At 37.3% G+C, this 13350-nt stretch overlaps 1 protein-coding gene across 6 annotated transcripts in view; it reads left to right on the forward strand.

The window, feature by feature from the left end:
* Positions 1 to 13350, forward strand: part of SOX6 (SRY-box transcription factor 6) — a 457096-nt gene that overhangs the window by 167974 nt on the left and 275772 nt on the right. For all 6 annotated transcript variants that reach the window (XM_024202164.3, XM_024202167.3, XM_024202166.3 and 3 more), the window contains one exon: positions 12044 to 12287. In XM_024202164.3, coding sequence (XP_024057932.1) covers positions 12044 to 12287 — 244 coding nt within the window. The remainder of the gene's footprint in view (positions 1 to 12043; positions 12288 to 13350) is intronic.

The raw sequence follows: 13350 nt of genomic DNA on the forward strand, positions 1-13350 counted from the left end.
ATTTTAAAAAATAATTTGAATTAGTGGAAATGTAATGTTATATATATTTCCCTTAAACTGTCACCGAAGACAACTGCACTTCAAATCACTGAAGACAACTTCTATTTGGTGCTCTGGTGCAGGGATTGTCTGGATTTGGGTTTCCTTTTTGTTCTAATACATCCCTATGCTTAGTAATGTTTATTTCAATGTATTTTTAAAAATATTGTAATGGAACCTTTGGGGTTGGGGAACAACTGATAATTTTATCATTATTCACAGTTCCCCTTAGGATTGCTTTTGCACTTTTCTTCTAGTAATTACAGATCAATCCTGCAAGGTGCTGTGTGCCTTCAACTCCTATTGAAGTCAGTGGAAATGGAGGGTTCTCAGTCCTTCACAGGAGGTGTTTGGCAATTTGTAGGGTTGAACCTTAAGTATGGGAAAGTACTATCGCTTCCTTTGCAGTTGATGCAATTAACAGCATTAGTGTGCCCTATACAGAAGCTGTACTCTTGCTGATCTCACTTGAATGACTGAACAATTTAGGTTCTACCTGTGAGTCTACAGGAAACTAACATTAACGTTCTGTGATGTTTTCCAATGCCTAACCCACACGTTCCAATAAAATCCTTTTAAAAACTACATTAATGTTTACATTGGGGCGCTAGTTTAAAAATAAATTAAAATAATTAAAAACAAATAATTATTTATTTTCTTAGTTGTACTAAATGTTTATTTAAAGTGTTAGAAATTGTAGCTTTAGTTTGTTCTATATTCCATGGAGAAAAAAGATTTTTAGATGTAAAGGGCAGTTAAAACTACGATAAAGATTTAATCAGTGAAAACTGTGTCAGGATAGAGGGAAAAATACCTAAAATCCAGTCCAAAAAATGAGGAAACTTTCAGTAAATTGAACTTCAAATTATTCATGCCTTTTTAATAGCAGCTGGTCCATTTAAGTTATGGAAAACGCAAGTAGTTATTTATTTAATGTTTTACAGAAACTTTCAAACTGTTCAAACTTATTCAACTGTTGCTTTCATCTGTTCAGCTAAAATATAATTAGAAACTTTTTTTTTTATTGTCCACATACATCGGGGACTCTGTCTATTTGTGATCATTGAAGAATGCACTGCATATTTTTTGCATAAGTGTTAGAGGGGTTTGTCCCAGTATTCTTCCAGGCCAAATTGCCAATCAAGCAGTTACATTTTGCCTGCTTAAAACTCTCCCTGAAGTTTCAGCTGGCCATAGTTCTTCATAACCCACACCTAAAGCACTGTTGAGGCCTTCTATCCCAGTAGTAGTTGCTGTTCACTGGTGAATTAAGTGATTCCTGTACATGGTCTGTAAATACATTTTCAGATCCTGCAAGATGAACAGTTCTATATGCATGTAGGGTATTGTACTGTATAGGCACCAATTCAAAACAAGGAAACACTATGCACAACACTATCTTGTTACACACATGAGCCGGCTTTAGTAAAATAAGAGTTGTAACGAAAACACAAACTCACCAAAGTCACAAAAATCAAACCAAAGTCTGACATTTTAGACTCATTTCATGTTGCTTATTGAAGGGTAAAATGCTCATTCATGAATTTATGTGTAAAGTGCTGTCACTTTAAGAATGTAGTGGACTTGCTGTCCCCACATCTTCCTCTATAACTCTATGAATACTCCTCAGGGTGCCGCACTGCCCTTTGAAAGTAATGCTGTATTATCAGATATCAGCTACAGTGCTCTTAACTGTGGAGAGACATGCACCCACACAATGAAGAGGAGGAGCGTTCCATGTTGTATGATATGTACTATCTAAGTCTTAGGCTCAGTGGTTCAAATTAGGGGCTAGATTTTCTCAGGCTACATCTTCACTACCCGCCGATCCGGCGGGTAGCAATCGGTTTATCGGGGATCGACTTACCGCGTCTCGTGAGGACGCGGTAAAATCGATCCCTGATGGCTCTACCGTCGACTCCGGAAATCCACCTCGACAAGAGGCGGTAGCGGAGTCGGCGGCAGCGCGGCAGCGGTCGGCTTTCCCCCGTCCTCACCACCAGGTAAGCCGACCTAAAATACGCAACTTCAGCTACGGTATTCACGTAGCTGAAGTTGCGTATCTTAGGTCGGAACACCGCTGTAGTGTAGACCTAGCCAAAGAGAAAATCTAGCCCCTAATTTGAACCACTGAGCCTAAGACTTAGATAGTACATATCATACAACATGGAACGCTCCTCCTCTTCATTGTGTGGGTGCATGTCTCTCCACAGTTAAGAGCACTGTAGCTGATATCTGAACCCCCGACCAATCTAACCCCCCCGTTCCCTGTCCCTTGCCTGCCCCCCCCCAGGCTGAGGGAGAGCTGCGAGCTCCACGTGCAGCCAAACACTGTGGCGCTGCTCTGTGGGGGAGGAGGGAGGGGGGAGGGACTCTGGCTGCTAGAGGCCCCAGTGGCTGCGAGCGGCTTTCAATCAGGCCCAGCCATCCAATCAGCCGCGCCGCACTCTGCATGAGGGGAAGGGGGAAATCCTGGACATTTCTACTTTATTAGAAATCCCCCCCGGACGGCCATTTAAAGCTGAAAAAGCCGGACATGTCCGGGGAAAGCAGGTCGGATGGTAACCCTAGTCTGGCCCCTGTGCCAGAGTGCAGGTGGGAAAAGGAGCTCTTTGTGCTCTCTCCTCCATTCTTGCAACTAGACAAAACCTATTGCTGAAGATGGAGTGTCAGCTTTGCATTTCTTTGGTTCTTTTTTAGTTTTTGTGATTCCCCTAACATTGCTGAAAACACGAGGTTGCTTGTGTCAGAAGACTTTAAAAAAGATGGACTTACATGCTAGATTATAGTGTATCATATCAATAGGTATTTATTTATTGAATATTTATTAATACATATGCAATTTATAAAATATGATCCATAACACTATGTAATGCAAATTTTTCAAGGGTCAGTTTTTAAAAATAAATCACATTTTATGAATAAATCAAAATGATAAGGAACTTTATAATGTGTAAATCCCAAAAAGGCACTATTTTGTGTGGCATAGCATGTCCATAGCTACAGTATCTTTAAAACTCAGTCTTTGATTTCACAGATCACCATGGAACCATTCATGATGATGTCTCTTGTCAAAATGCAGGTATCACTGCTGGAGAGGCAGTCCAGATACCGAACACCCTCAAGACATTTGTGTTGAAAATGTTAGCTCATATGAACTAACCTTACCATTCCAAAATCCTGCCCTTCAAATTCTTAAAATTTTGAACGTCACTTATACCCATTGTAGACAGAGGCGTAGTGAGCGCCCTCCGTACCCTCTGACCGGAGGGGGCCCCGCAAGCAAGGGGGCCCCTAAAAGTGGCAAAATAAATACAGCATTCCAGTTTCTGCATTGTAAGGGGCCCCGCCCGGACATTGTTCGGAGGGGGCCACCGTTCGGAGCGGGCCACGTTCTTTGTTGCTACGGCCCTGATTGTAGATTAATGATCTGTGGAATTTCAAGTTGAAACTGAAAGTTGTTTTTTAGTTCCAAAAGCAATTTGCTTGTTGTTTGAATCAATGCATGCCAGGTTCCAGTCTGGAGTTATATTTTATGAGTTAGAGATAAACCCCTGGATATAGAAGTTTATAATAACAGTAATGCAGCAGATGCACACTTATCTGTGGAGCACACCAGGGCACTAGTGTAATATTTTATATGTGCATATGAGAGACACTGGATGGTTTATACCAGTATTTATGCTTTTTATATATTTATCCTTCTGCTGTTTTTCATTTTCACTTAATGCAAGACTTACAAATCTTATTGCTAAATAATAGCAGGGTTGCACCATAGTATTTGGTATTAAAATGAACTCCCTTTTTTGAGTAGCCTTTCGAGTTTACCCTTAAGAGAAATTTAGATTTGATATTTTTGTTTTTGTTTGTTTTGTTTTCTTCCTGGTAATTATGTTTGCACTTTGCTGATGTCTAGTTGTGCATTATTACAATGGAAGGTGACAATTTGATTGTCTTCAGTTGGAGAAACAAGTAATTTTATATTCACCAAGCTGTCAGGTAACACTACCTCACAGTACTAAGAGCTCCTGGCAATGTGGTTTGGCACCTATATTTAACTGCTTTGATGCTTGCATAACCTTTACTGAATCAGAAATACTTTGCCTGCTAGAAATGTTTTTTAGTCTTGTACTGTAAGGTTTTCATTAAGAAGATAATCTGTTACTGAACTGCAGAAACATTGTTTCTTGTTATAGGGAGGTAATAATTAGGTGGTTTAGTGCAAACTGACTATAGATGAGCCTGAAACTGAGACTTTGTTTCATTATCTGAAAAGAAGATGAAGTACAGAAATGCTGTATTTAGTTTAGAAATGAGCATCAAAAATATTGGGGGGAAAATCTGATTGTAGATAATATGTATCACTCAATTCTGTGTTGAGTGGCACTGAGTCATGGAACATCAGCTTTTGTTTTTGCAACTCTGTGACTAACTTTTCACTTTACTATATTTTGTGGTGTCCTATGCAGCTACTGAAAATTGATTGTAGGAGGAAAATATACAAAGACATTGTATTTATACCAATATAGCATATCTATCCTGTATGTTACCAATATAGCATATGTCCTGTAACATATCAGAAGGATTTAATTAACAACCTGTTAGGATCTTCTGCATTACAGGTTGAAGTATTGAGTTGCAGATTTCAAGTTATTAAAACAAGAACTTTATTAGCTTTATTAGGGTAAAAAGCTATTTCTGTTTTTTATGTGAATTGTTGACTCAAAGTCTAAACATGTTGAAATAAATTCCTCTAAGTATTTTTAGGCATCCATTATCAAAACCATTTATGCAGTCTTTTAGCTAAACAATTAAGCATTCTTTTCCATAAAAACCCTTGACTTAATGCTTATTTATAGCAACCATTGTTTTTTAATCTTATTGTTAATGGGATACTTTTAGTAAAATATATGTTCTATTACTTGCTGCCTAAAGCAACAAATTCTAACAAGTTATGATGGATAAGTTGCTGGTACACTCACTATTGTTCACATGTTGGAAAGTCGTTGGTAAAGATTACTTGAAGTCAGATTTTTTTTTTTGCAACACTAGGAAATTGGATATCCAGAGACACATGTCACAGTCATAGGACTTTAAAGTCCTCACAGTCACCACAGAGAAGCTAATACTAACCAATTAAACAGAGGTGGTTGCGTGATGTAACATTATCAGGAGAAACAATTCATGAGTCAAAGCATTCCAGGGCATATGAGCTCCAGTCCAAAGAACAGTCTTAAGCTGTATAAATAAAGTGACAGCAATATTGTCAGCTAAAAATAAACTGTAGAAAATATTAACTTTTGTGACTTGAGAAGAATACATCTCGGGTACTAAGTCATTATCCTGTATTCCACTGCCCTTCACTGCATTCTGTGTGAATGGGGCTCCATATTCTCAGTGAAAAATACTGATACTGAATAAAGAAAGAGGAACATTTCACCTACCAAAAATAGCTTGCATAGGATTTTCACCATAAAGTCTGCAGGGGTTGTAGAGTGTTTTTTTTTTTTAGTTTAGTTTTGACAGTCAGATAAAGAGACCGAATCATTTTTTAAGTCTAATATTTTACATAGAATCATAGGTTTAGAAGGGACCACAAGGGTCATCTAGTCTAACCCCCAGGGAATGTACCTGACTGCACGGTCAGTATAATTATCAACAATGGCAAAAGGCGAATGGCAGTCTTTTTAAAAAAAATGCTTTTGCATCATTCAACAAACTGTGCAGATATTATATGATACATTTGAGAGAATGAAGTAGAGATGGGACCAGATCTTAACGCTTCTGAGCTTTGGAGTATAGTGGATATGGAATCAAATTTTGTGATTCAGGCTATTTCTAGTAACGAGTAATTTGTCTGGTTTGTAAATAGAAAGGTGGGTATACCTGAACGTGTGTATTGTGGAGGCTGCACTTATATCACTTAGCTTGATGTTTATCTTAGCTCGAGTCTTGGATGCTGCAATTAATGTTGTTCACTGCCATTCCTTGAATCTATTCCTTTTCCCCTCTCTTATTCCCAATGCAATTCCTGGAATGACCTTTCTCATGAATCAATTTAACACTGTTAATCTTCAGGGTGCTTTACAAACTTCTAGTTAATCCGCACAACCCCCTCTGAGGTAGGGATTGGGAAAACTGAAAGACTGATTAATTGATTTGTCCAAGGCCGCACTGGACCTCAATGGCAGAGCCAGGGGTAGAATTCAGGAGTTACTGGCTTTCAGTCCTATGCACAGCCCACACTCTCTTCTCATTCTCACAGATGCTGATATGTCATCAGTCTAACTCCATGTAGGTTTTGTATGTAGGGACACATGTAGGAATATGGGGCTTCAGGAGTAGTGCGTATTTTAGTAACTGCTCATTCCTGTTACTAATGCTCTTTGCAATCAGATGTGGGACTTTATAATTTTAGGAAATAACTGTTTATTCTTACATGACAGACGGATTACAGCATTAGATAAACAATGAATTATGTTGCTGAGTTATGTCTACATAACTTTGTTTTACGGGAGCAGAGCTGCAAAATGATTTGGCTATTGGCACAACATTTTCATTTTTCTTTAAATTAAGTCATATTTGAATGCTCCCATAACTAGAAATTGGGATCCTTCCACAGCAAAGGCAAATAGTGATAATTTCCCTGTGTGTTTACAATATTCTGAGCCAGTTCCTCAGCTGGAATAATCGTTGCAGCTCCAGTAGCTTCAGTGGAGCTCTGTCAATTTACCCCAGTTTAGGATCTGGTCTATAGTTGATAATGGTGGGATTGCACAGATGTAAGGAGTGGTCAGTTGTTAAGGCATGATTCATGGATGCAGGCCTTGAATTTAGGAGGAGGCCTAAGGACTCATGATTTGACTCTTAAATTCCATGTAGGGCCTTCCTCTATAGGGTGCTGGAGTCTGCCACGGGGAGGGGGAACAGGAGGGCAAGCAACCAGGAGCGGCACAATCACTTTCGTATGGATGTGGGTGTGGATCTGTAGCAGAGGACCCTTTGAGTAAGATTTGACAAGGATGGGAGAAACTTCCATTTCTGCTGCCCTGGTGGAGAGAGAGAGAGAGAGAGAGAGGACTTCACTCTCCAGGCTTAACTGAGTAACATCTTTCATGAACGTCTTTCATGAAGTTCTTGTGAAAAGTTAGAAGGAAAAATGGTTCTTTAAAGTTTTTTTGAGGACTTCTGAAAGATGTTTCTTTTATAATTCATTTGTTTCATTCATTTGATTCATGAAAGCACTTAAGCATGTGCTTAACTGTAAGTAGGTGAGCAGTCCAATTTTAAGTCACTTGGACTTAGATGCTTAAAGTTAAACATGTGATTAAGTGCTTTGATAAACTGAGGCTTTGGGGGAGGAAATAAGGATGGCCACCTTTAAGGAGAGGAGGCATGGCATTGTCAAAACCTCGCGTCTATACTATTGGGATTATAGATTTAGCTTTATTAATGCTTTGATGGGGTGGGACAAAACAGTCTTTAGATTCCATTGCAATCTATGGTCAGCCACAAGTGTCCCTTGTCATATAGCTCATTGTTATCAGATGGTTTAGGTATTCTTAAATTGTGACTAGGCTCTCACATTATTGATGTCTGTGAATTAGTGCTGTGTAATTTGGGTTTAAATATCCCCTGGTAGGACCCAAAATTGATCCCTAATTTCCCCTGGAGCATTTCATCATTTGGTCCTTCTGTGAGTAATGGATGGACAGTTTTAGACATTACATGCCTTTGGTGTTAGGCATGCCACCTAGTTATTTAAAGGAAGCAGCTTTAAATCATTTGAAGAACTTCAGGCCATAGAAAAGCCTTAGATGAAAAGTTTCTATAATCATTTGTAGTTTTGGGAACGGGTGACAAGCATTACCTTTAGGAAAAAGGAAATCTGTGATGTTTGTATAGAATGACTGACTGCCAGGCTCCATTAGAGGACAAGCAAATTCTTCTAAGGGTAAAAATTAAGGCTTATACATTTTGACATTAAATACGGGAGCGGCGCAGACCCACGCTTGGGATTTTGGCTTTACAACATGGAAACCAAGGCTGGTTGAAATTGGGGTCCCGATTTACCAACCCTTCCCATTTCCTCAACTTCACTGAGATTTGGCTAAATGGTTCCACTTTTGTCCATCTCAGTTTGAAAGCGAGATGTGTCTTGTTTTGATTTTGTAAAACCCGAACCTGTGTTTGTTTAACCCAAATTAGGAAAGCTGAATAGGGAAATGGACTTCAGATAAATGATTCTGGATTCATACCTATCTTTCTCAAATCCTGTAGGTATATTGTTTGCCTTGCTGATAGTTGTGCTAACCAGTCAATTTAACCAGTGTGAGAATATATTTTTCTCTCTGATTATAATGTGTGCTGTGTAGTTGATACACTGATATCAAGTGAGTGTAATTTCCTCTTATTTTATCTCCACTGCACAGTATTATAAATAAACAGTTAAAAAAAATAAAGAAGAAAAGCACCAAACAAATCTGTTGCATCTCGTTTTAAGATTGTACCACTGTAGACACTTGTTCTAGTAAAGTAGAATTGGACCCACTTGATTGCATTTAAATTTTTCATGCTTCAGCAGTTTGGCTAGGAGCACAGTAAAGAAAAACCCCACGAGCGAGGATAGTTTAGAATAATAGAACTTGATTTTGTGTATTATAGCGGCACCATTTGCGCTGCTTTAGTTAGGGTTGTGTCAGCACTTCCATTATAAACCCCTGTTTTCAGGGGTTATAACTAGGGAGACTTTTTTTGAACAGACATTAAAAAAAATCATTTGACTGATTTTAATTTATAACAGAGCAAAAATAAAATAAGGTAAAATGGAAATTAGCAACGTTGAGTCACCTTTTACATGTCTAATTAATTTTTACTACTGAAATGGTAACCCTTACCCTTACTAAGGACTATGGTAAGTTAGTTTTGAATATTTTAAGTTTAAAATTGCAAAATTATTAATATTTAAAAATAAGCTACCCATAATATTTGTCAACATTTATTTTAGCAGAACAGCTTGTTTTGTGGATCGATGGGACAATAACTAAGGATTAATCTGATGGGCTATTTCAGTGGGAGTATTTGATCATACTCCTTGGAAATTATGGGTTAAATTCAGCCTTTGGTTAGAGGCTGATCTCGCAGTCTTCCATGTGCAGAACTCCTACTGAGGTAAACAGGAGTTTCCCATGGATAGGGCTGGCAGGAATTGGCCCTTACACCTGAGTATTCCTGTTTAATATAGTGGAGAAAAAGGTAACTTAAACTTGCAGGGAGGGGTTGATGGCTATAGGTATGTAGGACTGTATCTGTGTTAGTATATTTTAGAGATGGCACATTCTCTCCCTTTCTATAAATAATTAACTTAAATTATCTATAATATATTTTGTGTGTGTGTGTGTGTGTATATATATATAATAACAGAAAAAATATTTTTCTACTGTACTATATTACAAGTAGGTAGCTTTACTGAATGGTCACTTGAGGAATTACAAAAGCCTATTTATGAAATAGAGGTGAAGCCTTTCTAGACTAATTATATTCAGTATGTAATTTCTAAACTTCACTCTGAATTTTGATTTTCAATTAACATTCCCAATTTGAAGATAATTTTCTATTTAATGTAATTGCAGGAAATAATTTATTGGCTGATTAAGACTGGGGGCCCAGCCTTCCTTAGGAAAACACTCCCTAACAACCAGCCTTTAAAGCCAACTCATAGCTTTGGACAGATTTAGCCTATTTTCACAGCTGCACAGTTGTGTTTAATTAAGATTGTGCACTATTTTTCATTGGTGCAATTTGTACTTGAAATTATTCTTAAGAGACATTTTCATTTCTGGTTTTGTGTCATGATTAATTTATACTGAAAAAACAACCATAGCTATTGCTATTGGAGGAAGCCAGTTCAGTTTATAACAGGAATGGTGTTTGTTAAGGAGGTGAAGTCAATGCAATTTGTGACTTTCACTTTTAAATGCAAATTGTGACTTTCAGTTTTAAATGCACAGTTTATAAATTGTATGAAACTATAGTAAATGTATTATGTTGTCATGCAAACGAGTAAATTAACATGATGATTGTAATCAGAAATATAGAAATACATCTCTCAATGTATCTTAACCTTTTCATTATCTTAGGTCACATAATTATGAACCAGAACCTCTTGAAATACCTGTAACAATAATAGTTTCTGAACTCTCCGCTTGTTATGTGCACCGTAAACATGTATTCTTTAGTGCAGTATGAATGTTATATTCACTCAATTCTACTCATTGACAACTTCAATACTCTTAAAGGAAATGCAAACCTTTATCCCCTCCCCCACCACTAGTATCAAGTTGAGGCAGGATTATCATTATTTATAGAATGGTTATTCTAAATAGGTATCAGCATTTTAATATGTATCAAAGCACTTCAAAAGCTTGTAATACTTTTATTTAGAACTGTGCATAATTAGATTAGCTGTTCCTATATTAATTTTTTTTTCACTGTAGAATACTAAATCTGAGCCCCCTCATTAATTGTGAGAAATTTAGCATTAGCTGTTAAATCCTATGTGAAACATGGGCTGCTACATAAAAAGTACTGTTTAAATTGGAATTAACTTAATTATTTTTCTTTGCACTTGATATTTCCTTCACTGTAATATTCATGAAAGCATGTGACACATTTGTAAATTTAACTGTTAGTCTCAGATTTCCAGACCCTTTAATCAGTATTTATTTGTCTGTAGAAACAGTACTAGTGAGTTAATGATTTGCTAATTTGAAAAATGCTCATGTGGTTTCCTATGTTAACTGATTTGTGCATTTTTAAAGAAATGGTATGAAATCAATTATTGCTAAAGAGCAATTAAGGTGGAGATCTTATTCCTTAGTTCCAAAGCATTTTCAGTCTTACAGATATTATAAAGTTACTAAAAACTGTAAAAAAAAAACTAATATAATTTAGATATCTGCTTTGACAGTTGTGGTTATTTTCACTAGAAATTTTTATAAAGTGGTTTAAAATTTTGAATTGACATAATTTATATTTTAATTTAAGTAACATAAACTGTGGCAAAGCTGTGTTTGCATATAGAGTGGCATTAAGAAGCTATTATTAGGAAAATGCCCTTTTAAATAAATATATTTATTTATTACAACTCGACACTCAGATTTAACTGAATTCTTTCAAATGCTTTGTATCTTGTATTCAATATCTAATAAAGATAGAAATATAATTATTTCAGGCACTTAAGTCAAACTGCAGAAGATTGCCTCAAGACTAATCATACATTATCAGTCATTCGTTCAATAAGCCACTTACAGTTTTATAGCACCCTTCAAGTGACTATCTCAGAGCCCTTTCCAAAAGGTAAAACTGGATGCAATTTAAAACCGGTTCAGAGACGGTAAAGCTTTAAACAAACAAATCATAGTACTTCTTTGGAACAGCTTGGCTAATGACTTAGAAAGTCTCATCTGTGAAGAAAACAAATTCCACATGCAGGGGACAAAGTAAGCAAAGGATCCAATCATGCAAACCCTCATTCATATGAGTACTCCTTATTTACGCAAGTAATCCCATTGAAGTCAACTGAAGGCAGTAGGACTGTTCATGGGAGTAAAAGTTTAGTGGACTTGGCTCACAGACACAATTAACAGAATATACATGTCCAGAAGAGTCATCATTCTCTTAAGGCTGGAGAAAATGATACCATCTTACAAGTGTGTGTAAATGGAATGACATAGGATAAGTCAATACCATGTTTCATTTGGAGCCCTTTATCACAGAACTGAAATGTTCTGAGCTTCTGAAGAACTTGTTAAATGAGCAAGGATCTAGATCCTCTAAACCCTTAGTCCTGCAAGTAGTCCTATTGATTACAGTGGGATTACCTAAATGAGAAAGGACTACTCATGTACATAAGGGTCTGCCTCCAATTTTCATGTTTTGATCGATAGCTTCGTCCATGTACTCAATAGTAAAATCTTATGTCCTGCCCTCTTTTGTTCTGCAGAAGAATGTCTTCCAAGCAGGCCACCTCTCCATTTGCCTGTGCAGCTGATGGAGAGGAAGCAATGACCCAGGATTTAGCATCACGAGACAAGGAAGAGGGCAACAATGATCATCACGTGGCCTCCCATCTGCCTCTACACACCCTAATGCACAACAAACCTCACTCAGAGGAGCTACCGACTCTGGTCACCACCATCCAACAAGACGCCGACTGGGACAGTGTTATCTCAGCCCAGCATAGAATGGTAAGTTTCCCATTTACATGCAGCTTTTTGAATTTAGTATTTCAGAAGATTCCTCACCTCTCATTTAGAAGGGCCTATTCTGTGCAACCCTTCATAGATGTGAAACTTTCTAATTGGTAAGATGCCAGGCATAGTACTCAATCAACATCAATATGGAATAATTATAAATTATAATTGTATAATCTTGTTAAGTATACAGGTCTATATGAATGAGATCATATGATGAGTTCACCTTCAGGAGGGAAATGCATCTATTTATCATGTTTCCAGTCATCACCTGATTTATGTCATAACCTCTTTAGCTCATATATTTGCGCATTAATTTCAGTAAGAAGAGTGTAGCTCATAACTGTCCGTCATCTAATTGGGCTACAGGAGCTGTTGAAGGCAGAAAGAAACTTTAATGTGTTTCTAAAGAAGGGCCTTCCCTTGTCTACAGTGCATATTCAACTTCAAATAATAAATTTGATATTAATTTTCTCTCTGAAACCCACCAAAGTGAGAACATTCATAGTCTGACACTGGAACACAGAGGCTAACATCTGGGCTGATACCACAACTCATTATGTTTATTGGAAATGGTAGCCTTTTGTGAAGGGCAAATAGTTTGAGATTGTTAACTGCATATCAAGCCTTTTGTGCTCTAGATCACCAGTTCAAATACAAACAAGGTTAGCAGTGACCGAAAGTTGTTACTGCCTGATATTTGTTCAGTGGTTTATATGAGATGAGTTTGGAGTCGTCTATCCCATTGGACAGACATCCATGTGACAAAAACACCATTACGATTGAAACTAACTGGGAGTCTCAACAGAGCTGCCAAAAACTGAATGCACATGGAGATTCAATGAACTTCTTACCTGTGTATTTGCCCATGCTGAGCAGAATCAAGGCATGTGGACTGGATATTTGCTTCTGACTGTATCTGTTCTGTGGATGGAGAACTCTGGTTTTCAAACCAGCACCTTTCACAAGCACTAAATTCACACAAATAAGCTAAAGTGAAATGCCTGCCTTTTCTTTGCGCTTGTGAGTTTGTCAGATCTATAAAATCAGATATTTT

Source organism: Terrapene carolina, unplaced genomic scaffold (assembly GCF_002925995.2).
Source record: "Terrapene carolina triunguis isolate 2854851 unplaced genomic scaffold, T_m_triunguis-2.0 Scaffold96, whole genome shotgun sequence".
NCBI lineage: Eukaryota > Metazoa > Chordata > Testudines > Emydidae > Terrapene > Terrapene triunguis.